This window comes from Cajanus cajan, chromosome 2 (assembly GCF_000230855.2).
Source record: "Cajanus cajan strain Asha chromosome 2, NIPB_CcT2T_4, whole genome shotgun sequence".
Classification (NCBI taxonomy): Eukaryota; Viridiplantae; Streptophyta; class Magnoliopsida; order Fabales; family Fabaceae; genus Cajanus; species Cajanus cajan.
The window spans coordinates 80,863,041-80,887,896 of NC_138518.1; the positions used below are offsets into that span (position 1 = coordinate 80,863,041).

The window sequence follows — 24,856 nt, forward strand, 5'->3', positions numbered from 1 at the left end:
CTTGGCCAGAGTCCGACCTTACCTCGCCACGTGGGTGAACTCGGCAAAAGCCCGATCTTACTCCTCTACATGGAGGGGACTCGGTTAGAATCCAATCAAACCTTCCCACGTAAGTACTGATCTGGTATTAAAGATAAAATCATATCTTTAATGATAAAAGATTTCCATATTAAAACTGTCATAAAAATCTCCGCGTTCACGGGGCCTGTGAGGCCCATGGACGAGATAGTATAAGAGGCAGATTACACTCTTGAATGTTCTGACTCAGGGGTTTGATCTAGGAAAGAAAATCCTAGTCCACCTTTTGGCTGGAACAATAATAGATTTCTCATTTTGTCAAATAAGAATTATTGCATTAAGTTCAATAATTTGTTCAACTCATTACTAAAAAATTATTTTTAACCTTTAATTAGATTAATCAAGTGATTTTGATTTAAAAAAATTATTATTTTGTTTTTATTTTTATATATTTTATTTCTTACATTTTTACTTGTACTCGGTATTTCTTTATAATTTTATTCTATTATTTATTCTTTTTTATATTTTATCAAACATATATGATATTATTTTTCACCTATTTATTTTAGATTAAACAATCAAATTTTTATTCACTTATTTTTTCTATTTTTTTATCCTATTTCTCTACTCACAATCATGTAAAAGGTAAATAAAAAAAGAAGAAAAAAAAAAACCAACTTACACACACACACACACTCACTTTACCGGGGCCTGATTGAAACGAGGGCAAGGCCGCAAGAGCGTAAAGCCGCTCCACACTTCTCTTGTGTCCTCTCTTAAGAAATTGTGAGAGTGAAAGAGGTCGCTGTTGCGTTGTGGCGCAGCGAAGCGGTTAACCACTCCGAACCCTTTCAGATTTCATTCTTCACCCCTATCGACTGTGAGAGAGTGAAGAGAAGAGAGAAGGATGAGTATATGGAACTACGTAGTCACAGCTCACAAACCCACCAACGTCACCCACTCATGCGTCGGCAACTTCACCAGTCCTCAAGACCTCAATCTCATTATCGCGTATTCATTTCCCTTTCTTCTTAGGGTTCCTTTCTCCTCTCTTTCAATTTCTTAACCCTTTCACTTCGTTTCTCTTCCAGGAAATGCACGCGCATCGAGATTCATTTGCTTTCTCCTCAGGGCTTGCAGGTCTCTCTCTATTCCATTACTCCAATCGTTTTCTTGTCTTCTCTATCGGATAAATGTGACACCCAACCCTCGCTTTTTGCAGCCTATGTTGGACGTTCCAATATACGGAAGAATTGCCACACTCGAACTCTTCCGCCCTCATGTGAGACAATTGTAACATGTTAATTTTTTAGTTTTTGCCTGGTATTTTAGTTTTATTCTTTCATAATTTGTTTTTGTGTGCATGTTTTGGTCTCAAACAGGGTGAAGCACAGGATTATCTCTTTATTGCAACTGAAAGATACAAATTCTGTGTTCTTCAATGGGATTCCGAGACTGGCGAGCTTGTCACAAGGTATGCACGAGGAAGCAGCAGCAACGACTTACTCGTGTTTTTTTTTTTTTTTTTGAAGATTGAAATCAACATTCATTTTAATCTTTAGCAATTATGATTTAGGAACCGTACAAGCAGTCATCTAGGGTACTGACAATCTCTTTGTGAATTCTGTAATGCAATAATCCAATTAGTTACTTGGTTTAAAACAGGGAACTTTGTATGCATTTTATAAATGAGTTACATAACTTTGAAGCGGTATCTTTATTAATAGATTAACTACATTATTTATCACAGCTAAGCTTTCTGGTGTTGCCAGATGAAGGAGTGCGGAGAAAATAATGTTTCTCACATGTATTTTGTATGTGCTTGTACTTAACATAGCAAGTTCGGTATGTATGACCACAAAATCCAGATTGAATGCATCTGACCTCCCCCAGACCGAGTCTTGTGCGTTAGGAAGCTTCTTTTAATTTCTTTAGAGTGGGATTATTGGTTGACAACTTGTTGGTTTTGAAGTACAGTGTCTTAAGCCTACTGACTGGGAATTTCTGTGAAGAATAAAGATTGAAATGTTTTCCTGAGTCCTGACATTACTTATGTTAATTCAATAGGTATTGTCTGGGTCTTTTGGGATCCAAACAGGACTTCAGAGTTGGAGTTAAGTTGGGAATTGTGAGTCAAAATAAGAATGGGTCCCTAATTTAAATGTGTGCATGTGTGTAAGTCTGAAAGAGATTGTACATGTTTAGGGTGGTGGTGGTGGAAATCCTCCTAAAAAATGAACAAAAATGAAATAGTGAGCTAAAATAGCTCAAAGAAACAATAAGGCTTTCCAATTTCTGTATATTATATTATAAGTTGAATTTCCTAATAAAGGAAATAATGTTTGTCTTTTTTATTTGTTTAATTCTCTCTGTTAATGTCATCCAGGGCAATGGGGGATGTTTCTGACCGTATAGGTCGTCCCACAGATAACGGCCAGGTATTTAAATTGTTTTACGTCTATCTACTAATAAAACTTTGGTAGTTATTGTATTGTTTCAGTTTTGATATTTTTAACAACGTTAATGCTTTATCTAGTTTAGGATCAGATGAAAGTTGTTCAGCTGTTATCCCATTCCTTTTCTGCAGATTGGCATTATTGATCCTGATTGTAGGTTGATTGGACTCCACTTGTATGATGGTTTGTTTAAAGTATGCAACTTCTCCTCATTCACTATTCTGTAAAAATATTATATTAGAATAACAATATGTTTAATTTACAGTGTTATATTAAGTATTTGAATGATTCACTGTTCATTGATCTTCCAGGTTATTCCGTTTGACAATAAAGGGCAGCTCAAGGAAGCATTTAATATAAGGTAATCATATTATTCTCTTGGTTGTCTACACATAGATTCTATTACGTTTGCTAGGTATGCATAAATGTAGTACTTGTTACCATGAGTCTATAACCTTGATTAATGATTACCAGTTATCACAGTCCTAACTGTGCATGTATGAACTGTGAGCCTGTTAAGTTGGATATAGTTGGTGTCTTTACATAAGGTGAGATTGAAAAGTGGATTCTGCATCTCATGCATGAAGGTTTTGGGTCAGCAGCAAACTTATTTATAGCTTTCTATGAAAAAACAAAAGAAAGTATGAATATACTTATACTAATTGGCTTAATTTATGTTTAATTGAGGCGATGGTTTTAAAATCCAAATTTTCTACTGGTCTGACATTTAAGATACCTCATTTATCTTGGGCTTTGAATATATCTGCCTTAAAGAAATCATTTATCTTGGCCAAGTGGTTGTATGGCCTGTCAAAGATTAACCATGATGTTGTAATAGGTTATGACATCTTGGTCTCGGACTGGACTGCCACAGTCAAGTCTTGAGATAAAATATCTGAGATGAGTTCTTTATGTCAAAATAGCAATCGCAGACTGCTTTCCAATACATCCTTAGCTGTTTGGAGAAATAAATGAGGGTTCCCAATGGTTGGCCCCATTAAATCAACCAGCCAAGTGATGGTTAGAGAGTTTTGTGGCTTCCAGTTTTGACAAGTAGGCTTGAGGAGTGTTTGTTAAAATTATGATGCATTTGTTTCTGTATTTTGTTTCTCTTTTTCCCTCTTTTGTTTCTGTTTCTAATATAGTTTATTAAAATTATGATGCATTTGTTTTCAGGCTTGAGGAGCTCCAAGTTTTGGATATCAAATTTCTTTATGGTTGTTCAAAGCCAACTATTGTGGTTCTTTACCAGGTTTCTAATTTTATTCAACCTATGTTTTTTGGTGTTGTTAGTTGATTAGTTTATTGAATAGGCTCTGTGAGCTGTTGTCTTATTTTGCTTCTTTGCTGTCCTCTGTTCTTTTATCTTGGTCCTTGGGAGTGGGTGGGTGGGGCTTAGAAGTGAGTCAAGTGACATATTTGAGACACAGAAGAAACAAAAATATTCACAGGCAATACATGTAATTTGCGTTTTAGAAGTGACATAGAAGAGTCAGCATCACGTGGACTTGTATTAGAATTGTTGACACAGCTTTGAGATAGAATTTAAAGAGTGCTGAAGAGCGTTTGTGATCCATATGTCATAGTTGCACTCTTTTAGTTTCAGTTTATGGTTGGGCATATTCATATTTATGCATAACTTATGTATTAAATGTTTTTATGATTCTTTCATCTATGAAAAATTTCTGCTGCATATTTTTCTTGCATTTCCTTTATGCAATATATATTTGATTGTAAAACATAACTGCGTTTAGCATACAATTTGATGTTTTGATATTATATTTTCATCAATGACAGGATAACAAAGATGCTCGTCATGTTAAAACATATGAGGTTGCACTGAAGGATAAAGATTTTGTTGAAGGTCCATGGTCCCAGAACAATCTTGATAATGGAGCTGATTTATTGATACCAGTTCCCCCACCTCTTTGTGGTGTGCTTATTATCGGAGAAGAAACTATAGTATATTGCAGTGCTAATGCTTTCAAGGCTATCCCAATCAGACCTGTATGTTAAAGAATATTTTTGCTACTCCCATTTAAATCATCTGCAGTGAATTTTTGAATTTTTGCTGACTGTATTTATACATTACATGTTTTTTGGACTTCTCTTAAATCTTGATTGTGCCTTATGTGCTTTTCAGTCAATTACGAAAGCCTATGGAAGAGTTGATCCTGATGGTTCGAGATATTTACTTGGTGACCATACAGGGATGATTAGCCTACTTGTAATCACCCATGAGAAAGAGAAGTATGTGATCTCTCATTCTCATTTTCATGTTGGCTTAACAGTTTGTTGCTGTCTTGGAGTATTAGACTATTAGTATTTTGTTTAAAGAAATAATCTGTATTTTTTATCAAAAAGAAAAACCAATGGATCAGTATTTTAACTGTTGTAATCTTATGGTTTATCATGCAAATTTATTTTGTAGGGTTACTGGACTCAAAATTGAGCCCCTTGGGGAGACTTCCATTGCATCTACAATATCATACCTTGATAATGCTTTTGTCTACATTGGTTCAAGTTATGGAGATTCACAGGTGGAGTAATGAACTTAAAAATTACTGTATAAATTTTCGTTTTGGGTTCATAACATAAAGATAATTATTTCCAAATTTCTGACTCCCCAGGTACTAGTTTTGAACTAGTATGGAGGCTATGACTTATTTCATTATTTTTTATATGAAATGGAATATGTATCTTATGTTGGGTTTATTGCTTATTAATTGTATTGAGGTTTGAGAATTTGGAGTCTTGCAAGTACTGTTTTAAATAAATAGCTTAGAGAGCATAGTTTTGTTTATGTAGTAAATAGCAAGGTTGTCAAACTTGAGTTTAAGTAGAACTTGAAGAGACTTTTGAAATGTTACTTAAAAAACCTATCCTGGTACTCAAACATAATTTTACAGCATATATAATAAATATTTGACATTCCAACTTTATAACAAACAAATAAAATAATATAATAAATTAATAAGAACATAAGGCAATAAGACAATATAAGGGGGAGCTGCTTCACCCAATATTTTAAGTTCTTTTTCTAAGTATTTTTTTTCCTTCTAATATTTTTACTCTAATAATACAAGATAGCAAGGGAGGGGAAGAACAAACTTGCACTAGAAAGCTTTTGCAATTTCTTCTTCATTGTTTCCTCTGTTCATGTAGCTTTAAAGACTTTGAAGTGTATAATGGCATATCCATAGCTGATTACTTTTGCTTCCATATTCAGTCAAAACATACTGACAATTTCTGATGGTAAAATGCAGCTTATAAAACTAAATCTACAGCCTGATGCAAAAGGTTCTTATGTGGAAGTATTGGAAAGGTATGTCAATTTGGGGCCTATTGTTGACTTCTGTGTGGTAGATCTTGAAAGGCAGGGCCAAGGTCAGGTTGTAACTTGTTCTGGAGCTTACAAGGATGGTTCTCTTCGCGTTGTTCGTAATGGAATAGGAATTAATGAACAGGTCAGCTCTCCTTCCTCTCACCTCTGTGGAGGAACCTTTGCACCCAAGACATGTAGAAATGGAAAGGAAAACATCTTTATATCAAGTGACACATGATTTACAAAATATTAATTTTTTATGCATGTGTTTGATCTAGGCATCAGTAGAACTTCAAGGTATCAAAGGAATGTGGTCACTAAGATCCTCAACAGATGATCCTTTTGACACTTTTCTGGTTGTGAGTTTTATAAGTGAAACAAGAATCTTAGCAATGAATCTTGAGGATGAGCTGGAAGAAACAGAGATTGAGGGATTCTGTTCTCAAGTGCAGACATTATTTTGCCATGATGCAGTTCATAATCAACTTGTTCAAGTAGGTTCTTACCTTATTTTCTCACCGTACTGGGTTTCTTTTCTACTTGATTTAACACCTACATCTCTCTGACTAAGTTTAAGAAAAATGGATATTGAGAAAGCTATTCAGAGTTGTGGATTTGTTTTATCATATCGATATAGATTTATAATCAATTTTACTGTTAGGCTGCCTATTTATTGTATTTTTCCTACAGGATTTCTCTCCTTTAATTTTCAAATTGTTACTCAAACAACTTAATATTGATTATGAATAAAAAAAACTTCATGTTGATCACTGTAAATAGATATTCTTCTGGTATAATAAAACCTTTTCCTTTTGTTTTCTATAATGATTAATGGCATGTTTAATCTTATGGACATCTATATAAAAATTACCTGGTGTTGTAATGTTGCTATAGATGTGTGTGGGTAGGTGTGTTATATTTTCATGTTTATAATTTTAATAAATTTTGGTTTCTTATAAAAACATACTTAGAAGTTAGAATGTGTATTTTGGGCCTAATTTAACCCTACAAAATCGGCTTGCAAGGTGAGAGTTGTCCCTCACTTATAAACTCTTTGTTTGCCTTATTTCTAGTTGACGTGCGCTTGGATTTTTCCTAGTACATCCTCTCACACCTAACATTATTGGACTTGGTGTGTGGATAAATGGTAGGTGATCTTTTTTAATGATCTATGATAAGTGGGACTTGAATTTTTTTGAATACATCCCCCTCACGCCCAACACTCTTGGGCTTGATGCATGCATAAATGATGGGTGATCTTTTTAGGAGATCTAGGATAACTATGATACCATCTTAAAATGTTGTTTTTGGGCCTAACTTAATCTTACAAAATCGGCTTACAAGATGAGGATTGTTTTTCACTTATAAACTCTTTGTTTGCCTTATCTTTAGTTGATATGAGACTTTGATTTTTCCTAATATGCATGCTCCTTTGTAGTTAATCTGAATAATCTTCATAAATGGATGCCAGAAATTAATGCTCTTTTGCCAGGCTGTTCTATGTTTTTTAGTTTATTTTATTTTATTTTGTGAAAGTCACATGCCATTAACTAATAAACCAACATAACAGGTCACTTCGAGCTCTGTAAGACTGGTCAGTTCTACAACAAGAGAGCTCCGAAATGAATGGCATGCACCATCAGGCTATTCAGTAAATGTAGCTACAGCAAATGCTACCCAGGTTTGATTTCAATACTTTATAAAAATGTTATCTTCTAAAATTATAGGCGATATTTGCTTGGTGGTTTTCTAATTACAATTGGTTCCCTCAATCAAAAGGCCTAGTTTCGGCCTCGCACTTTTCAACTTTGACTTGGTGCTCTGCATTCCATCTCTTACATTGCAGTTCGCTCAGAACCCTTTCTCTTAGTCACACATTGAGAGAGGTTTTTGCCTCCTTTTGTGCTCTATCTTCTGTTCTCACCTAACCATGACCTCTCAGTCATTCTAAACTATTTTTTGTCACGACCTCTACTTTCTGTCTTTTTCACCTAAACCTCATGGGTAAGATGTCAATCTTGACAACATTGCCTACTCCAAATAATTCGTTTACTTGAAGAATCATGTTCTTTGATTCTCTATGAACTGTTTTTTTGGTGTTTAGTGAAGCTCTAATATTAAATTTTCAACATGAACAGGAACATGTTTTATACTGAAAATAAGTTACAATGCATATTTTACTTTTTTATTTCCTTAAAAGTTGACAGGATTTTTCATCACTGAAAAACTCCTCTCCAAAGGTTAGAAAATTCCAGATTTTGATACACTTGGTCATTAACTTATTTGTGCAAAATTCCTTAGCATTTGTTTTATATCTTTGACTGTTCAGCCAAACATAATTTTGGTTAGTTAGTATGGAAATACTATAATTAATTGTCCAGAAGTATCAATATTTTTGCTGCTGGCAAAATACATTTTGTGCTTGGCCGCAACTTCAAAACTCGGCCTTTGATATTATTTCTGGATCCCCACGAGTAGTTTTGGTATTGATATCCAATCAAGCTCTACTGATATCATTACTTTTGCACTATATGCAGTTCCATTGCTGGATTTTACTATTACAATACACGTTGAGTTTGCTGTCAAATTGGTAATTATTGTTACATCTGGATGCAGGTTTTGTTGGCCACAGGAGGAGGGCATTTAGTTTACCTTGAAATTGGAGATGGCATATTACAGGAAGTAAAGCATGCACAACTTGAGTATGAGATTTCATGCCTGGACATAAATCCCATTGGTGAAAATCCCAATCACAGTCATCTAGCAGCAGTTGGAATGTGGACAGACATAAGTGTTAGAGTTTTTTCTCTTCCTGATCTAAATCTCATCACAAAGGAACAATTAGGTGGGGAGATCATACCTCGATCTGTTCTTCTTTGTGCCTTTGAAGGGGTAGGCTTTCCTTGAGTTATCTTAATTTATTTTTTGTGTTTTTATTTTATTTTGATTCTACTTTTTTTTATTGCTTGATCATGATTTGGAATGCGCATGTCTTGTAAGTTCAATTTTTGGAGTACAGATTTCGGATTTTTACATGTGCAAGCAGTTGTGCGGGATATATGCTAGATCAGCAACATTAATATCATTTTTACTGTTATCTGCTCATGTTAACTAATTTTGTAATGTTGGTCAAGGATTAAATTAAGGCGTTTCTAGACTTCCAATGTTACAAGTTTAATGGTAGTTTCCTTGTTAAAAGTATCCTATTGATTTGTTGCCTTTTCATTTTATTCTCCAGATATCTTACTTGCTATGTGCCCTTGGTGATGGCCATCTCCTAAACTTTATGTTGAACACAAGTACTGGTGAGTTAACAGATAGGAAAAAGGTATCCCTTGGAACACAGCCTATTACACTACGGACGTTCTCTTCCAAGAATGCTACCCACGTATTTGCTGCATCTGATAGACCAACTGTGATTTATAGCAGTAACAAAAAATTACTTTATAGTAATGTGAATCTGAAGGAAGTGAGTCACATGTGTCCCTTCAATTCTGCTGCTTTTCCAGACAGGTATCTTGCTTGGTCTTTGCTGGTTTGACTAACTTTAATTATTGATATATCCCCTTGTGCTGCTTTTGGATCTTGTACATTTTGATTCTAAGTCCTTCACTAGTGATGATCCACTATTTACTTCTAAAACAGTTTGGCAATTGCAAAAGAAGGTGAGCTTACTATTGGAACCATTGATGACATACAAAAACTTCATATTCGCTCTATTCCGCTGGGGGAGCATGCACGACGTATCTGCCACCAGGAGCAATCTAGGACTTTCGCTATTTGTAGTTTGAAATACAACCCAACAAGTGGTGAAGACTCTGAAATGCACTTTGTTCGCTTGCTGGATGACCAAACATTTGAGTTCATATCAACTTATTCTCTTGACACTTATGAGTATGGTTGCTTTATAATTAGCTGCTCCTTCTCAGATGATAATAATGTGTATTACTGTGTTGGAACTGCATATGTATTGCCAGAGGAAAATGAACCAACCAAAGTAAGTCAAGAAATTTGTATTTTTCAGCATTTTTCTTGGTCAAAGCTTCTGATATCCTGCTTCCTTTGCCCATTTTAATACATGTAGGGAAGAATTCTTGTTTTTACTGTTGAAGATGGAAAGCTACAGCTAATTGCCGAAAAGGAGACAAAAGGAGCTGTTTATTGCTTGAATGCATTTAATGGTAAATTGCTTGCTGCTATTAATCAAAAAATTCAGCTGTACAAGTGGGTACTCCGGGATGATGGTACCCATGAATTGCAGTCTGAATGTGGACATCATGGACACATCCTAGCACTTTATGTGCAAACTAGAGGAGATTTTATTGTAGTTGGTGATCTGATGAAGTCAATTTCCTTGTTAATCTACAAGGTACGCTTCTGAGTTTTCTTAATGTTGAACTTTAGTCTTCAATGCGAACCTTTCCATCATTGTGCTTTCCTTTTTCTCCTTTCGTAGTTAGAAGTTTCTGGCTGGTTTTGTTGAATTTTTAACTATTGTGCTGCTTTTTGTTTTGGATGAATAACTGATTTCTGTATACATAGTGAGCATACCGTGTTCTTTTGGAATGATAAATTGTTGTTTCTGTTAGCATGAAGAAGGTGCTATTGAGGAAAGGGCTCGTGACTACAATGCAAATTGGATGTCAGCCGTTGAAATTCTTGATGATGACATATACCTAGGTGCAGAAAATAGTTTTAATCTGTTCACTGTTCGGAAAAATAGTGAAGGTGCCACTGATGAAGAGCGAGGTCGTCTTGAAGTGGTTGGTGAGTATCACCTTGGGGAATTTATCAATCGGTTCCGGCACGGCTCCCTTGTTATGCGCTTGCCAGATTCTGATGTGGGCCAGATTCCAACTGTAATCTTTGGCACCATTAATGGTGTTATTGGGGTAATTGCCTCTCTTCCTCATGATCAGTATGTTTTCTTGGAGAAGCTTCAGTCGAACTTGAGGAAGGTAATTAAAGGCGTTGGAGGGCTCAGCCATGAGCAATGGAGGTCATTTAACAATGAGAAGAAAACGGTTGAAGCCAGAAACTTTTTAGATGGGGATTTGATTGAATCATTTCTTGATCTCAACCGCAGTAAGATGGATGAGATTTCCAAGGCAATGGATGTTTCAGTAGAGGAGTTATGCAAGAGAGTTGAAGAGTTGACAAGATTGCACTGAGTTTATACTAGCTTGTAGCTTCGTTGTTTGTTTATTTTTCTTTTGTCGTCGTTTAACATTGTTCGTCCCTATTTTTTCTTTGAGGGGGTCGGTGGGGTTAAAATAACTTAAAATGTTGTTCTTTTCCCCCGGCTTTTGCCTTCGACTTTGCTGAGACTAGGGGGAATGGTTTGCGTTTTACAATACATGATTCACAAATGGTGTATAATATGCATGTCGTGTTCCAAGGCATAATATTGCTTTCCATTCGACACTTTTTTGGACACGATCATTGTTGTATTATTCGCTTCCAAGTTGTCATACGCTTCACTTGTCATGTTAACAGGTGAGTGGTCGGATCTAACGTCCAATATATATCTAAAGCTTCACTTGTTTAATTTTTTTTTTGTTGAATATTAAAAATGTCATTAGAAAGATTTTCGAGGCATAAATCTGGCCATTGAAAATTTGTATTTTTTTTTAATCATTGGAGGACTTTTGATTTCATTGAGCAGTAGCTTTTATTTAGTGCATATATACCATTTGTGTTAAATTGATATAATATTATAAAATTGGTATGAAAATCCGTTGACGGCCAAAATAAGTTTTAAATGAAAAAAGAGCAATGTTACGAAAATTAGCTGAAATGGTATTTGAATATATATATTTTAATGTTTTGAATATTGCAAAATATTCAAAATAAAATAACACGAATACATGATTGATTTAAGAATTAAGAGGATACAAGGATTAAAAGGGGCTTTATAGCTTTTTGATGAGCCGAAGGGGCTATAGCCCAAACAACGATCAGGAACTGGTGCTCATACACAACACGGAAGCATCAGCCGTGAGAAACAAGGAAATAAAACTTTGAAGAAACTCAAATTCTAAGGCTACCGGGATCTGATAAACCTTTCTTTGCAAGAGCATCCGCAACAGAATTGCATTCTCGGCAAATTTAAGGATGAAATGTGCTTTGGTTTTCGAGAAAATAACAAGGTTCAACAATTTTCTATACGAATCGACAAAGTGTATTTAAAATGTATATAGGTCCATGTATATATCTAGCTTAAATATAATCAGATCTTAAATCACTAAACCTCATTACTTTCAAGGATTAATTTGTTTTTCAAGGGAAAGAAATAGAGATTAAGACGTCCATTAGCTTATCTGTCACTGAGAGAATATGAAGTGAGAAATCAATGCAGCTCTGCTCTAATTACAGGGATAAAAAGTGGTTTTATTCCATTTTATTCGCAATTTCGCATTTGGTCTTAATGGATGGAGGCAAGACACCTCGCCTTTGTGGTTTAGTAAGACCTTATTGTTTGTAACTCACAACAGAAATAGGTCCTGGACAATCATTACTCATGGCGAAAAACTGTTTCACTGCAGCCAGAGGTCTTTGAAACATAGAGCCCTGCTGTATATATATACTAATATAACAGAAAAAATATAGTCGTTTTTATCAAAACCACCTCCCATAAACCCCTGAAACAAACATCTCAACTTGCCAAAGAAAGCTCTTGAACTATAGTATCTACTCACTTTTTAAATTAGATTTTCATCTGTAGCTGTACCTGTATCTATCTTTGCCATGCCATTAATCTTCTAACAAGATTAAGCTGTAACCCTTATTCCAGAATATTACATCTAATCAGACAATGCTCTCCCTTGCTAAGATCATAGCATTGCTGCTATATTTGGTTATTGACAGATCTTCACAAGTGTCAGAAGTGGATAACAGAAGTAATATGCAACATCCCATATAGGTCAGATTTCAAGATTCTCACTAAGCCAAAGATAAATACCACTTTTACATATATCAGCAAGGGTTTTGTAGAGGGCCATCGGAATCATATTCAGGAAACATGGAACCTGATTCATCCTTAGGACTAAGCTGGTTAGTTTTTTCAGCAATGCAAACCTCCTTTCTCAGACCCTCCACCAAATTAGTATCTTTGCATTTTTTGTATACACCCCTACTCCTATCCAATAGCCCTTTCTTGAGTAGGCTTGCGAATTCCTCTCTAATTTGTACAAGGGGGTGCTTCTGCACAGGTTCCAGGCCATTATAGGCCTCCCTAAGAACAACTGTCTGGGTATCACTTTTCTTGGAAATATAAAAAATACCAGGATGACGCTCAAACGCTTTTGTAAACTTCTGAGGTAGGGCCAAGGGTGTACGCAAATTGCTAACATTCTTGCGCTCAGTTTGCTTGTGAAGGGTAAGGTGAAGGAGCTCATGGAAGACTCCAACTATCCTTTTCTCAAATACATCAGTACGAGGATCCAAATGAGAGGCATTGATGTATGGTGAAGTATAGGGGAGTTTCTGCCACTCTTTCAACCACTCCATGCATTTTCTTTTCAGACCAAAACCCCGGGTGAAACTAATGGGAAATGCTAATGATCCAATTTTTATGTCATCTGCCTTTTGTTGTAGAAAAGCATTCTTCTGTAACTCTGAGATAGCAAGCTTGTCATCCCAAAATAACAATTTCAAGCCAACACGATCATCAGGGAGGTGAACATATGAGAACCTTTCAGGGTGATTCCGAATAAAAGAATGCTGGTAATCATAAGGTAAACCCAAGTCCCATTTTAACTGGTCAATGGTTTGTAGTGGAAGGACCCCATCACTTGTGAGCATAAGCAATTTACACAGCCTATCCCTGAGTTCCAACTGACTTTGCCGAAGGATGTTGATTTCCTCACGATGGAGCTCCAAGGCTTCAGGACTCAAACTGAAACATGGGACAGGAGAGCCTCCAGTATCACGAAAATATGACTCGATAAATATATTGGGATATCTTCTGATAAAGGTGGAGAGTTTGAGGTCACCGGGAAGACCAAGCTGTCCACGATGGCGAGAAAGATGGTATATTGGAAGGCAGCATTCAGAAGAAGAATAAATTATTGAAACAAGGATCCCAGCTGCTTTAAGATCCCTCTGACCAGCAACTACAGCATCCAATGTCCTATCTTTCACCCATTTCAACTTTACGTTCACCAGACTAAACTTCTGCTGGTAAATGTATCCTTGTTGAATACTGCGAACAAAGCCAAAATTTCTTGCAATACCAAATAACCATTGAAACATAATATAAACTGATAATGGATAGCATAACTTGGACTGCAAGATGCCCTTCGCACTTGTAGTTATCTCACATATTGCTTCAAGAAATGCAACTGCATATGTAAAAATTGGATTCAAGAAAATTTAATCAATATCCTAGGACGATCAAAAATAAAGCAAAATTATAACAACAAAAATATAATCAAATGTTTGAGCTAATTATCATGGAAAGCATGACCTTTCCAAAAGCTAATATATTTCTTTACATCACAATTAATCTTATAGATCTGTCAGATGAGCCAGCCCTAGCTCATGTGGGCTAGGGCCAAAAGGCCAACAATAGTGGACTCTGTAAGTTTTCTACACACATAAAACACAAAATTGGATTATCAAAAGTCAGAAGTTTAGGAACAAAAACTCATGATTCAGTTTGAACACATGATAAATCTAAGATGGATAATCAGTCAACCTTTGAAAACCAAACCAATGGTACAACAGCATGTACAAATGACTCGAGTCAATAATATTACAAATGGCTTCTTTTAATATTTAAGGCTCACTGAAAATTAAAGGACCTTTTTATGTGGGGAAGAGGGCACAAGGCAAAACATGATTCTGAATTAATGAAAGATAGAAAGGATTCAAATTTAACAAATTAAAACATAATCAACGCTTACACTGAATAGAAATTGATGCCTGAAATTAATTAAACCAAGAGGTAAGAGTTGTACCAAATTTCTCTAGGACTCTCTAAATTTGTAACCAAAGTGATGTATATGCTAACTCTAAATTAAGTTACCCATATTTACACATAGTTGAGCAATAAATTTGTTACAATAAACTCTATTTCATACTGATCTGTTTGATTACTATCTAATCCCAACTGCATAATAAATTTTCTATTTCACAGAATGATGCCAGAGAAAGCTTCTCTTACTATACTAGTGTTAATAAATTCATTACCAATAGTCTAAGTTGACTAGCTGTGCAATAAACCCAGTAATCTACCAATCACCTATGCAGTTAAAACAGAATATTTTTTTCTTGCACCATAGAAAGAGAAGGACTTAGGTCCAATAAACCAACGTCTTTATTTTAAAAAAGTCATTGGACATTTTATTCCACCTCACATGGTGACCAGAAATGCAATGACCTAAGAACAGAAAACTAAAAAATAAAAACCAACAGACGCACAGACACAGCAGATATACCTTATCGCATCCATCATATTAATGATCCTACATATACTTTATTTGACATCCTTAACTTAAAAGTGGGATTCTATGAATCTTCATAAAACTAAAGTCACACACAATTAAGAAAAATAGCACTTGGTGGTGAAGATTTTGACGTAAGAAACAAATAAGGATTAAGAAACAGAGAACTCACCATGATCGAGTGTTGAACCCGTTTGTGAGGAAAGCAGGGAAGAGGTTAGGTTAAGGCAAAGCAATAAAATGAGTGTCAAAAAGAAAAGACTTCAATGGGCTGGGCTGGGCTTGGGTCATAACCCAAAATAAGACAGATTTTTATTGAATGTAGCATTACTCAAAAGAAAATGCCAACCACTATTCCAAATTCAAAAGGATAAATTAAGTTAAATATCCATTTAGTACTTATAATAACTGCGTAAAATTTTCTTTTTAAGTCATTATAAATAAAAATATTTCTTCGGTCTCGATGTATTATTTTTATTTCTTTTTTAATCTTTATCATCTATTTATACAAGGATTAAAAAATAAAACTCAAAATTATAGAAATTTGAAAGAAATAAAAATAATATAAAAAATATATATGTGAAATAATTGATGGAGACAAATTGTTTAAACAATGTCGTTTAAATTTTTCTGTTAATTTTTATTGGTTTCTAGTGTAACGACCCGACAGGTCCTACACGCACCACTGAACACCGGAAACATTAGGCAGAAAGAACAAGTATATAAATATAGGTTCTAGAATATAATTATATACAAAGTCCTACTCCGACTAGGGTTACAAGATACAACGCCAACCGCTACACCTAGTAGCCACTACAACAAAACACCAATCAAACATAGCCAGCTCCGCCTACCAGCTGCCTACTCATCACGAACCAAACACCTATTCCTGTTCTGCTCTCGTACATAGTACGATCATAGCAGTCCAACCACAAGGAAACAGAAAAGGGTAAGCTAGTATAGAAAGAAACAACGTATAACAAAATTCAAGTAATTAGAACAACTTCAACCGCCAATACAACAACATTCTACTATCCATCAATTTATACAACCAACCAGCAATTGAATACAAATGCGTCGTCACGCATATCACCTCGGAGATCTCCTACAACAACTCAGCCGCTTTGGCCTACAACAACTCAGCCATTAAGGCCTACAACAACTCAGCCATTTAGGCCTACAACAACTCAGCCATTTAGGCTTACAACAACTCAGCCATTTAGGCCTACAACAATCCATATCAACATTCAATACAACCCAACTTTTGCTACTCAACATATCAACTTGCAACACAACACAGCTGGACAACTCAACATCAACCTTCAACACAACTCAACTGGACAACTCAACATCAACTTTCAACACAACTCAACTTTACAACTCAATATGTCAACTTATAGCACAACACAAGTATACAACACAACATCAATCAACCAACATCATCCATTAGTCATCACAATATATTCATCTATTTCAACTCAACTAAGTATAAAACAACATCAACCAACATATAAAGATTTCTCATCCCCACGCCCGGCGCACTCATGGTTACGCCCAGCGCGGTACAACCAGAGAGCACCAGGGGGCCAGCACGCCCAGCGCAAGCATGCTCGCGCTCAGCAGGACTCAGCCAGAGAGCACAAGGCTCTCCCGCGCTTGGCACAACATCCATTGCGCCCAGCGCAGGCCAGGCAGAGACTTCAAGAAGTCTCCCACGCCCGGCGTACCTAACCTAGCGCTCAGCGCGGGGTAGGCAGAGACCACCCCTTGGTCTCGCGCCCAGCGTAATTCAAAATTGCGCCTAGCGCCCGCGAGGCTAAGACTTCCAAGGAGTCTCACGCCCAGCGCGACAAGGGCCGCGCTTAGCGCAGCCTCTAGAGCCCAACAACAAGTTACAATGGGTATCGCGCTTAGCGCAGTCCAAGTCGCGCCCAGCGAGGGCCAACCAGAGACCCACATTCTCAAGCGCGCCCAGCGCACTCATCAAGGCGCTCAGCGAGCTTGACTAAATGAGGTCCCCTGGCGATCACGCGCTCAGCGGGATGAACAGCGCTCAGCGCGAAGCTCATCTGCAACCCTACCCAGTTCAAAAATTTCCCCAAACACCTGTAAAATCACTTTCAAGTACATGCAATCCAGCCAAAGTGTCACATTCCCATCCAAGAGTTCGAAAACGACATTTTTTCATACATGCATCCACAAATCAAATAAAAACCAAGAATTTTCTCAAAACCCCAAAGTCCCCAAAACTCAATATTTCCCCCAAATCAGCCAAGAATCCGACAATCTTTAACAACCCAATGAGTTCTCAAACCCATTTCAACCAAAACGCAGCAAGAAAACTAACTTCCCTTACCTCGGGTGAAGAATCCGAGCTTCCGGGAAGAGAAACGGAATGAAGAGGAAGAGAGTTGGAGAAGAAGATGAAGGAAGAGGCTCCGCACAACACGGTTCGACAAGAATTTCAACCTTCAATCAGCACCTTCAGTCACCAAAACCACAAGTTCAAAATGAGAGAAAGGAGAAGCGAGAGTAGTGAAGTATGAAAGTGGAAGTTTAGAGAGAAGGTGAGTTGGAGAAAAGTCAGTACGGGGGGTCTCACATCTAGACTACTTCATGACTTTTTAATTATTTTTTTTATATTATAATTTTAGAAATGTACATTGTGAAATTTCATAAGGTTTTCCTCGGGCGTGAAGTAGATAATGTCGCGATATTTAATTTTAAGAGCTTTTACACGAAAAATACTTTTTATTTATATATTTTTTAAGTAGAGAAATTCGCAGTAACTCTTTTAAATTGTATCAAAATAAGTTCTCAAAACTCTAAAAACATATGTCTACTCTAAACTGTATCTTTAAATATATTAGTTATTTTATAATAATAATAATAATCATAATAATAATAATTATTATATAAAAAGACATGTTTTACTTTGAATATGAAATATAAAATATAAAATATATCATAAATTATATATAAGCAAATATATACTACACATATATATATTAAATATATATATATATATATATATATATATATATACATTATTTTATGTCTTAAATATGCTTATTTCTCATATCTTAAATTAATTTACTTGATAATTTATATTTATTTGTAGTACTACTTTAAAGACAATAATCTAATTCATCAATAATTTTACTGCATTTTTTATTTTTGTATATGTAAAATCGAACTTTGTATCAAAAGAATTTAAAATACTTATACATTCTACTCAAGTAATTGAATTATAGTAATGATATAATCAGGGTTAGAGCCAAAGTTTTCATTTAAGGGAACTATTAAAAAGTTACACCAATTTTCTTTTTAAAAAGATTCATGTATACGACATGCATAATAATTTGAACATATAATCAATATTGAACATAAAATTGAAAAAAATGAAAGGAATGAAAATCTCATTTACATAAAATATTATACAACTTAGAGGTCATATGGAATTATATAATATTTTAGAGAAATAAATAAATAAATAAATAAATAATTGTATAATTATTTTAAAGCATGAGGTAGTCAACATTTTTGGGATATAGTTGGTTGAGCGACAGCGTGCACCCCCCGTTCCACCTGGTTGAGCACTTTCTCAATCTCAACCTCAACCTCAACCTCAACCTCAACCTGGTTTGCATTCCTTTTGCACTCAAAGTCCTTGGCAGTGTCATAAGAAGCATGCACCCCCACAAGAGCATAGTAAACCAAGAGAAACGCCGTCCACACCGCAAACCTAATATACGACTCCACGTCGATTGACCCAAGAAGGAGCACGTTTATCAAAATGGACAACGCCGGCAGCCACGGCACCAAAGGCACCCCCCACCGCTTCGGCTGCTTCGCCATCGGCACAAAAACGCAAAGACCTCCACTCCCCAACACCCACAACACCACACAAATCGCATACCCAACCCAACCATCAACCTCCTTCGCCCAAAGCCCAGAAATGCCGCACGAAGACCCCATGATCAGGACAAGGCACACTATCAGCCTCACTTGATTCCCCTTTGTCGTTACCCCACTCGAGTAGTAGCGCCGCACCAGAAGCGCCACCGCCACCAGCATGAAGATCAGCAGGGTGGAGATCGACAACAGGTTCGAGAGAACGCGGAAGTTGGTGAAGAAAGCGATGACCGCCGTCACCATGATCATTGCCACGGTGGCGTTCACAGGGGTACCGGTTTTCTCATCCACGTGCCCGAACCAAGGAGGCATCATGTGCGTGCGTGCAATGTGGGTTAGGTAGCGAGACTCACCCACGATAGTCACCAACAACACGGTCGTCATTCCCTTCAAGGCGCCAAGCGCCACGATGTACTTAGCCCAGTCCCACCCCACGGCGTGAAACGCCACGGAGAACGGCGCGTCCACGTCGATGTCCTTGTAGGACTGCACCAGGCAGAGCGTTAGCGAGAGGAGGCAGTAGATGATGGTGGTGATGGTCATCGACCCCACCAGGCCCACGGGAATGTCCCTGGCGGGGTTCTTCGTTTCCTCCGCCATGGTTGAGACGGCGTCGAAGCCCAAGTACGCGAAGAAGAGAACCGCGGAGGCCTTGATGACGCCGCGCGCGCCGTAGGGGGCGAAGGGGGTGAGGTTCTGGGGGTCGGCTTTGATGAAGCCGGCGATGACGATGAAGACCAGGATGAGGGAGTGGATGATGGTGGCCACGTTGTTGAAGACGGAGGAGGTTTTCGTGCTGAACATTGCCAGCATGGCTATGGCTATGAGAACCACCACGGCTATGGGGTCCAGATGGCTGTAGTCGGGGTCCATGTTGGGGATTATTATGCGAAACTCATCAGGCTGTTTGTTGCATAAGGTCGCAAAATATGAGGTCCATGACCGTGATATGGCGGCGCCGCCTATTACGTACTCAAGGAGGATGTTTCCGGCGGCTATGAAGGCCACCAAGTCTCCCAGTTCAACTCTTAAGTACGCAAATGACCCACCTGAAAAAATTCTCAAACAATAATTATCGGCAAAAATAAAATAGGACTCAACTATTTTGGCAGGATTAATTAGGGGGAAAACCTGCGACGGGAATTTCGACGGCGAATTCGGTGTAGCAGAAGACGGAGAGCAAGGCGGAGAGGCCGGAAACGATGAAAGAGAGGATGACGGCGGGGCCAGCGGCGTCGCGCGCCTCGAGGCCGGTGATGACGAAAATGCCGGAGCCGATGACGGCGCCGATGCCGAACCATATGAGGTCCCAAGAGTTGAGCGTCTTCTTCATCTCGTTGCTGCTCCGTCCCTTCAACGCCACTAGCTCGGTCTCGTCCTTGGATCGGGTCATGACCTGAGTCTTGAACCTCTTGGGTGTCTGCCACAACGCTTTCCCATAGCTACCCCAGCTCCTGAACGATTCCTCTGGGAAGAAATCGTCTCTTTCAAACGTGCACGCCCTTCTCCGCGCAACCCTGTTCCCACCTTCCGTTTCCATTTTGCTCCTCTCTATATACATCACAACCAACATCCATGTAATAACGTTAATTTCAACATAACCACAACCCTACCAATCTATTCCAACTTCTTACGTTCATTAGGTTTTGCCATGTTATTATATTATTATTTTTTCCTCTTATGTCAAGACATGCATGACGTTATTCTCCTGATACTTACTAACACGACACAAACTAAGTTTGAGAGAGGAATAAAGATGCACCTATGTAATAAAATTAAATTACTTACAGACAATTATGAAGAGGAAATTAACTTGTAAAATCTATCGGAACAAATTAAGGGAGTGAAGGTGGGAGAAAAGGTAAGAGATGACGGCGTGAGAGAGAGAGAGAGAGAGATAGAAAGAAAGTAATTCAAGAGTCAATAGTGCTTTGAATTATATATACAATAATAATATAAGTCACGATGAGTGTGTGCGTGTGCCTAATAAGGAATTGTCTACCTTTCGTTACTAAGATTGTGCATTTTCAGAGCTAAATTGATCTTTCGTGGTTGTATAAGCTAATTTAATTTTTTTCAGAGCTAAATCGATCTTTCGTGATTGTATTGTATAGGCTAATTTAATATTTTGTTGGTTTTATTTAATTTGGTTTCATTGATTTTTTATTAATTTGGTCCATTTTGATAGGCATGTATACCCTCATGTTGAAAGAGTAACTTGCTAGATTGAGCTAACTTTCCAGGCTATGTTTCTGTTGAATGCATGGTTATAGTACGTTAACCAGACGAAAAAAAGAAAACTAATTTTGTATTTAGGTTCAACGAAATTTAACTATATTTTTTTTTTCTTTTCTACTTTTAGTGTCTTTTATGTTGTTAAAGTTGGATCGGATCAAACGATCTATAACTGAGTTAACTGTGTATGATTATAAAAAAAAACGTTGAAAAATATAGATGAATAAATTTAAACGAGTTAATTAAGAAAAATTGATATGGAAAAAAATGATTGAATGAGAAAAGTAGTTATATATAAAAAAACTCAATTACATAACTTACATAGAAAAAAAAGGGGAAATATTGATTTTGACATCCCATGTGTTAATCTATACATGTTAAAATATTATTATAAAAATATATACTAATTAAAATACTAAATTACACTTTGATCTTTATATAATATTTAATTCGTGGTTTTTATATCTCAAAATTATTTAAAAAAATTTAGTCGTTCTATTTTGTATAATTCGTAATTGGTCCAATGATTAAATATTTAATTATATATTAATCAATTAAATTCTAACATTAATTATAATTTTTTAATTAAATAAATAACGTGATAATTAATTAATATTTATTATTTAATAATATTTATATTAAATTATATTTTTTATTCTTATTATCACCTATTTTCATATTTTTTAAATTATTTTTTATGAGGATAGAAAATTAAAAGTATAATTTAATTTAAATTAAATATTATTAAATTTATTTGTGAAGTTATTTACTTAATCTTCTAAATAATGGTTTAATGATAATAGATGAACATTTGTTAGTTTTATCAAAATTTTGGATTTTACATATTTGGAGACTAAAGTTGCGAGATTAAAATTGAAAAACTAAAATTGTAAATTAAATGTTGTATGGGGAAGGCCTTTCGGACATACCCCTCGGCATAAATGTAGTCGATCTCGATCGGCACCCTTAGTGGTCGAGCTGTATTCAACACCTTCGATGGCCAAAAACCTTCTAAGGACGTGCAACTTCCTTCGGTACCCTCGGTAGCCGAAACTCGTTCGACACCCTCGATAGTTAAAACCCGTTTGACACCTTTAATAGCCGATTAGGTGAAGAAGTTGGACTCCCCGTAAGTGGTTGTTAATTAGCCTTAATTAGTGGATAATAGCTAATCAACGAACATAGTCAATTACCAAGTGTATTACCTAATTTGGTAACCTTGGTACAAGGCTCCTTAATGTTAGTATAAATAGTTCATATCTCGAAGTAAAGTCACTGTTTATTTATTACTATCGATATTCATGTTTGTCATGACTTGAACGTCGGAGTATCTTTTGCAGGTACTTTCCCCAGTCGAAATATCAACTCAGAGCTCTCGATCGACCTTCAGATTACTAGAAGATTACGAGTGTATCATTTGACAGATACAAATGTTATCGAGAGAAAAATGTAATTTAGTCTAATTAATTATATAATGATTAAAAATTATCTTTATTATGATGTAAGTTAAGGGAGAAAAGTGTAAGAGAGGTGTATTGAATTATGATTTTAAAGGATTTTTTAAATTGAAAAAAGTCTTGTAGATTTTAAAAGACTTTACAGGACTTTACATGAGAATTTTAATAAATTTTATGAGACTTTTAAGTCAGGATTTTAATGGATTCTACTTTGTAGATTTTGCAGAATTTTTTGAATTTTTAACATACGATAAAAGTTTAAGATTTTTTTTTCATATATTCAAATTTAAAAAAAGTCAAAGATAAATTTTTAAAATTTTTAATTGATTTGAATTTTTAAAAATTTTAATTAAATTATAAGATACCATGATATCTTAATTATGTTAATTTCCTTTTAAAAATATATTAAAAAAAATTCTAATTTCACAATATAAAAATTAAAAAAATGAAATTCATAGTAAAAAAAAAAGAAATAAAATAATTGTTGAGTCATAAAAGGAGGAAGAATAATAGTAACATACTCAAGGGAAAAATAGAGATCGTTATTGATTTTCATCTCAATTTATTCACATAAATCCTAACTCAAATTCATCTTTTATATATATATATATATATATATATATTTTAAACGAATCTAAATTGATTAATATCTTAAAGATCTATGGTTGATTATAAAAATTATGATATCAATTTCAAATTTCAGCTTTCCTTTTTCTTGACACATGTTATAAAAAAATTATTACTTAAAAATTAAAATTTCAAACATTTTCTTTGTTATATATATATATAATTATTATTATAAAAATACATACTAATTAAAATACTAAATTACATTTTTGATGCTTCTATAACTTTAATTCTTGATTTTTATATCTCAAAATTATTTAAAAAAATTTAGTCATTTTATTTTGTAAAATTCATAATTGGTCCAATGATTAAATATTTAATTACATATTAGTTAATTAAATTGTAATATTAATTATAATTTTATTAATTAAATAAATAATGTGATAATTAATATTTATTATTTAATAATAGTTATATTAAATTTTATTTTTTGATACTTATTATCACCCATTTTTATATTTTTTTATTATTTTTATGAGGATAAAAAATTAAAAGTATAGTTTAATTTAAATATTATTAAATTTATTTGTGAAGTTATGTACTTAATCTTTCGAATAATGATTTAATAATAATAGATGAACATTTGTTAATTTTATCAAAATTGTGAATTTTACATATTTGGATACTAAAGTCACAAAATTAAAATTGAAAAACTTAAATTGTAAATTAAATATTATAGAGAGAAAAATGTAATTTAGTCTAATTAAAAATAATATAATGATTAGAAATTATTTTTACTATGATGTAAGTTCAAGGATAAAAGTGTAAGTGATTTTACATTTTAATATATAAAAGAAGAGTGGTATACTCTATACTTATATCTATATGGGTGATATTATAATTTACTTTAATTTTATAAGTTAAATAAATTAAATTATATATTTTTATATAAGAGGGTGAATAGTATAATACTAACTCTTATCTTTTAAAAGGAGAATAATGTAATTTAATCTTTTATTTCTTATTCTTTTCTATATAATAGTAATTCCATTAATTAATTACCGTATTTGATTTTGATTTATATATGGTATATAGAATCTTTGATTGTTGATATATATAAACATAAAAAAGAAACTCGATAAAATAAAAATAGAGAGAATATCCCGTTTACTAGTCATGATATCACTTTATTTAATTAATATAAATTAAAATATTTATTGGTTAATAATGCTATCAGAATATATATTTGTTGTATTCATTTTAGTTATTAAATTTAAAGATAATAATATGTTCTTATGAAAAAAAAATCAGATGAAATATAAATATAAAGAATTTCCGGTATATTAGTTGTAATATAATTACCTTGATTAGTTTAAATTAAATAATTAATATTTTTAATAATTAATATATACTACTTTTTGATAATCATATTTATTA

At 34.8% G+C, this 24,856-nt stretch overlaps 3 protein-coding genes across 3 annotated transcripts; 1 reads left to right on the plus strand and 2 right to left on the minus strand.

The window, feature by feature from the left end:
* The first annotated feature begins 715 nt into the window (after positions 1–715).
* DDB1A (damaged DNA binding protein 1A) lies at positions 716–11,347 on the plus strand. The gene is made up of 19 exons (XM_020359945.3): positions 716–1,029; positions 1,110–1,158; positions 1,241–1,300; positions 1,401–1,492; positions 2,405–2,456; positions 2,606–2,668; positions 2,786–2,835; positions 3,651–3,726; positions 4,272–4,481; positions 4,618–4,724; positions 4,906–5,014; positions 5,741–5,941; positions 6,078–6,293; positions 7,370–7,480; positions 8,416–8,691; positions 9,038–9,312; positions 9,445–9,796; positions 9,884–10,168; positions 10,389–11,347. Exons 1-19 carry the CDS (start codon positions 926–928, stop codon positions 10,968–10,970), a joined length of 3,270 nt encoding a protein of 1,089 aa, XP_020215534.1. The 5' UTR covers positions 716–925; the 3' UTR covers positions 10,971–11,347.
* On the minus strand, positions 10,994–15,525 carry LOC109799478 (Ubiquitin carboxyl-terminal hydrolase family protein). Its single transcript, XM_020360050.3, has 2 exons — positions 15,418–15,525; positions 10,994–14,141 (listed from the first exon to the last, which is right to left on the minus strand). Exon 2 carries the CDS (start codon positions 14,050–14,052, stop codon positions 12,775–12,777), a length of 1,278 nt encoding a protein of 425 aa, XP_020215639.1. The 5' UTR covers positions 14,053–14,141; positions 15,418–15,525; the 3' UTR covers positions 10,994–12,774.
* Positions 15,526–18,647: 3,122 nt separating this feature from the next.
* LOC109799492 (cationic amino acid transporter 1) lies at positions 18,648–21,089 on the minus strand. Its single transcript, XM_020360062.3, has 3 exons — positions 20,949–21,089; positions 20,292–20,711; positions 18,648–20,209 (listed from the first exon to the last, which is right to left on the minus strand). The coding sequence occupies exons 2-3, from the start codon at positions 20,698–20,700 to the stop codon at positions 18,780–18,782; spliced, it is 1,839 nt and encodes a 612-aa protein (XP_020215651.1). The 5' UTR covers positions 20,701–20,711; positions 20,949–21,089; the 3' UTR covers positions 18,648–18,779.
* Between the last annotated feature and the right edge of the window lie 3,767 nt (positions 21,090–24,856).

Coding starts and splice junctions, on each gene's coding strand:
- DDB1A (XM_020359945.3), top strand. CDS start 926: ATGAGTATATGGAACTACGTAGTCACAGCTCACAAACCCACCAACGTC. Junction 1,301..1,400: donor TCGAACTCTTCCGCCCTCAT/GTGAGACAATTG, acceptor GGTCTCAAACAG/GGTGAAGCACAGGATTATCT. Junction 7,481..8,415: donor CTACAGCAAATGCTACCCAG/GTTTGATTTCAA, acceptor ATCTGGATGCAG/GTTTTGTTGGCCACAGGAGG.
- LOC109799478 (XM_020360050.3), bottom strand. CDS start 14,052: ATGTTTCAATGGTTATTTGGTATTGCAAGAAATTTTGGCTTTGTTCGC.
- LOC109799492 (XM_020360062.3), bottom strand. CDS start 20,700: ATGGAAACGGAAGGTGGGAACAGGGTTGCGCGGAGAAGGGCGTGCACG. Junction 20,210..20,291: donor CGTCGAAATTCCCGTCGCAG/GTTTTCCCCCTA, acceptor GAATTTTTTCAG/GTGGGTCATTTGCGTACTTA.